General features: G+C 65.9%; 2 protein-coding genes across 5 annotated transcripts in view; both read left to right on the forward strand.

Moving 5' to 3' along the window:
• ZNF628 (zinc finger protein 628) overlaps positions 1-1,513 on the forward strand; it is a 3,516-nt gene extending 2,003 nt beyond the window's left edge. The window contains 2 exon segments of the mRNA XM_024755208.1: positions 6-499; positions 502-1,513. Coding sequence (XP_024610976.1) covers positions 6-499; positions 502-1,390 — 1,383 coding nt within the window. The 3' untranslated portion in view covers positions 1,391-1,513.
• The window catches only part of NAT14 (N-acetyltransferase 14 (putative)), a 9,429-nt gene that overhangs the window by 4,577 nt on the left and 1,912 nt on the right, over positions 1-2,940 (forward strand). The window contains exons 1-3 of one of the 4 annotated variants that reach the window (XM_024755159.1): positions 1,558-1,751; positions 1,960-2,014; positions 2,725-2,840. In XM_024755159.1, the coding sequence (XP_024610927.1) occupies positions 2,769-2,840 (72 nt within the window). In that variant the 5' untranslated portion in view covers positions 1,558-1,751; positions 1,960-2,014; positions 2,725-2,768. Of the gene's footprint in view, positions 1-1,557; positions 1,752-1,959; positions 2,015-2,265; positions 2,330-2,473; positions 2,498-2,724; positions 2,841-2,940 lie in introns of those variants that run through there. The other 3 variants (XM_024755157.1, XM_024755161.1, XM_024755160.1) reach the window with 3 other exon arrangements.

Here is a 2,940-nt window from a genome sequence, read left to right on the forward strand (position 1 = left end):
CCGCCCCCGTGCCCGCCCCGGCTTCCGCGGAGCGACCCTACAAATGCGGCGAGTGCGGCAAGGCCTTCAAGGGCTCATCGGGGCTGCGCTACCACCTGCGGGACCACACGGGCGAACGGCCCTACCAGTGCGGCGAGTGTGGCAAGGCCTTCAAGCGCTCGTCGCTGCTGGCCATCCACCAGCGCGTGCACACCGGCCTACGGGCCTTCACCTGCGGCCAGTGCGGCCTTACCTTCAAGTGGTCGTCGCACTACCAGTACCACCTGCGGCTGCACTCGGGCGAGCGGCCCTACGCTTGCGGGGAGTGCGGCAAAGCCTTCCGCAACACGTCGTGCTTGCGGCGCCACCGGCACGTGCACACGGGCGAGCGGCCCCACTCCTGCGGCGTGTGCGGCAAGAGTTTCGCCCAGACCTCCAACCTGCGGCAGCACCAGCGCGTGCACACGGGCGAGCGGCCCTTCCGCTGCCCGCTCTGCCCCAAGACCTTCACACACTCGTCAGGGGCAGCGGTGCAAGGCAGGGCCAGCGGGCAGTGGGGAAAGCTGGGCAGGGGGCTGGAGTAGTCTGGCTGCCAGGCCCTGGGGCGCTAGGGGTGCAGGGAGGGAGCAACACCGGGGCCAGCGCGGGAGCGCAGAGCCTCATAGTTCTGCAGAATGTGGGCGCTGGGGAGGCAGGGCCACAGGAAGTGAGCGGGGTCCAGCTCCAACCCCTTCGGCCAGCCCCGGAATTGACCACGGTCCAGCTCCAGCCGGCCCCGGAGGTGACCACGGTCCAGCTCCAGCCGGCCCAGGAGGTGACCACGGTACAGCTCCAGCCTGTAACGGGTCAGCTGTCCAATTCCAGTGGGGGAGCCGTCACCACTGAGGCGCCTAATCTGCTGGTGGTTCAGAGTGGGGCAGCGGAGGAGTTGCTGGCGGACCCCGGCCCGGGGGAGCCCGGTGACGGTGAGGCCAGCACTGGTGTGGTCCAGGATGTGCTCTTTGAGACGCTGCAGACGGAGGAGGGGCTGCAGAGTGTCCTGGTGCTGAGCGGGGCTGATGGGGAGCAGACCCAGCTGTGTGTGCAGGAGGTAGAGACCTTACCCTCGGGGCTGGCTGAGCCGCCAACCCCTGGCCCAACGGGACAGAAACTGCTCATTATCCGCAGTGCCCCGGCCTCCGAGCTGCTGGAGAATGGCAGCGTTGGGGGAGGCGCCGCTGCGCTGCAGCTGCTGGCCCCACCACCACCTGGCCCAGGCTCTGCTCCCGCGGGCGTCCCTGCGGCTCCTGCCTCCCAGATGGTACAAGTGGTCCCTGCAGGAGCTGCACCTGGGGGCATGACCCCACAGGGCCTACCCTCCATCCAGTTTGTCCAGACTCTGCCCGCAGTCCAGCTGGTGCACACGTTTTGAGTAGAACCACTGGTACCCCTTCCCGCCCCACACAGAGACCCCGACTCACTGTCAGCCTGGGCTGGGCTGAGCTGGGGGGAGGGGAACTGCAGGCTGGGCTTGCTAATAAAGACCAGAATCTCCGCTCCTGTGTTTTTGTTTTATTTGTGGTTTGGGAGATCACTGTCACGGCCATAGCCACCACTTGGGAACTTGGAGTCTCATCTCTTGCTTCCTGGTTCGCAGGTGACTTGCTTTGCGTCTTGGGGCCAGCCACTTCTCCTATGTGGGCTCTGTTTATCCTTTTTAAAAAAGGGATGCAACGATCACTATATGGGGGAGGCGTTGGAATCTAGAATCCTGGTTCTGCCACTTGTTCTCTGTAAGTCACCCCACCGCTCCTCTCACGGAAAAATGGGTGGGTGGGAATGCCCATTCCGAATGTCACTGAGAGCCGGGGTGGGTTGGTTTGGGGTGGGGCAGTTTGGGAGCCCGTGGGCTCAAGATGCTGACGCGGCCCCTCCCGCGAAGGCCCTGGAACCTAAGAGAACCACTGAGTTCGCCGCCCCGCCCCCACCCCCTGCGCTCAGGTTGCTTAGGAACCAGGGGACGTCGGGAAGCAAGCGTGCGTTCAGCGCGCGACCGGTAAGTACCGCTCCCCGCCCCCCAACGCCGGGTCCCCCGCTCCCATCCCCAGCCCCTTCCCCCGCCAGCGTCCTCCAGGCCCCCTTTCTCTGTTGCTCCTCCCCTTGCAGGGTTGCCGCTCCCCGCCTTAGTCCATTCCCAGCCCACGCCCAGACTCTCCCCCTACCCGCTGCCAGAAGGTTGGCAACAGTTGCTAAGGCCGAGAGCAGGCACCGCCCCGCCCCCAGTGCGCTAGTCTGACGTCACTTCCGCCGACGACCCCCTTCTCAACCCTGCTCCCCCCGCACCTTGTCAAAAGCGAAGCGACCCACAGAGGTGCTTGCAAGTCCTTGTTCCTGCGACAGACGCCGTTCGGGGGCGATTGGGGCAGAGAGGCTCTGGGCACTGGGGGGTGGGGAGCGGGGTCCATTCCCTGCCTGTGGGGGTAGTTTCGCTCACCCCCAGGGCCGCCCCGGAACCTGGAAGGGAGCCCGGTGTTGGCAGGTGTTGGCGTGCACCGGGCATTTAGGCGTAGATCGCTGGACACCACTGGGGGCCGGGGGGGCACCCCGAGAGACTTTAGAAAGGTCGATGGGTTGACGGGGAAGCCTGTCCTGTCTCGGACCTCTCTTGGGACCTGACCTGGGACATACTGTTGCGTGATCCGCAGCTCTGGGGCGCTTTGGGGACGAGAGGTGCCCTCCTGACGCTGACCGGCTTGTTTTCGCCAGGTGCACGCCTGCTCCCTTGGGGGCGCGGGAGCCTGGGGGCTGCCATGGCCCCCAGCCACCTGTCGGTGCGGGAGATGAGGGAAGATGAGAAACCTTTAGTGCTGGAGATGCTGAAGGTGAGAGCGGGCAGGGGCGCCAGTGAGCCTGGGAGGGTGGGGTGGAGGGTACCAGTGAGGGGGGGCCGGGACACCAGTGAACCTGGGAGGGGACGGGGAC

This window comes from Neophocaena asiaeorientalis, unplaced genomic scaffold (assembly GCF_003031525.2).
Source record: "Neophocaena asiaeorientalis asiaeorientalis breed wild unplaced genomic scaffold, Neophocaena_asiaeorientalis_V1.1 scaffold694, whole genome shotgun sequence".
Classification (NCBI taxonomy): Eukaryota; Metazoa; Chordata; class Mammalia; order Artiodactyla; family Phocoenidae; genus Neophocaena; species Neophocaena asiaeorientalis.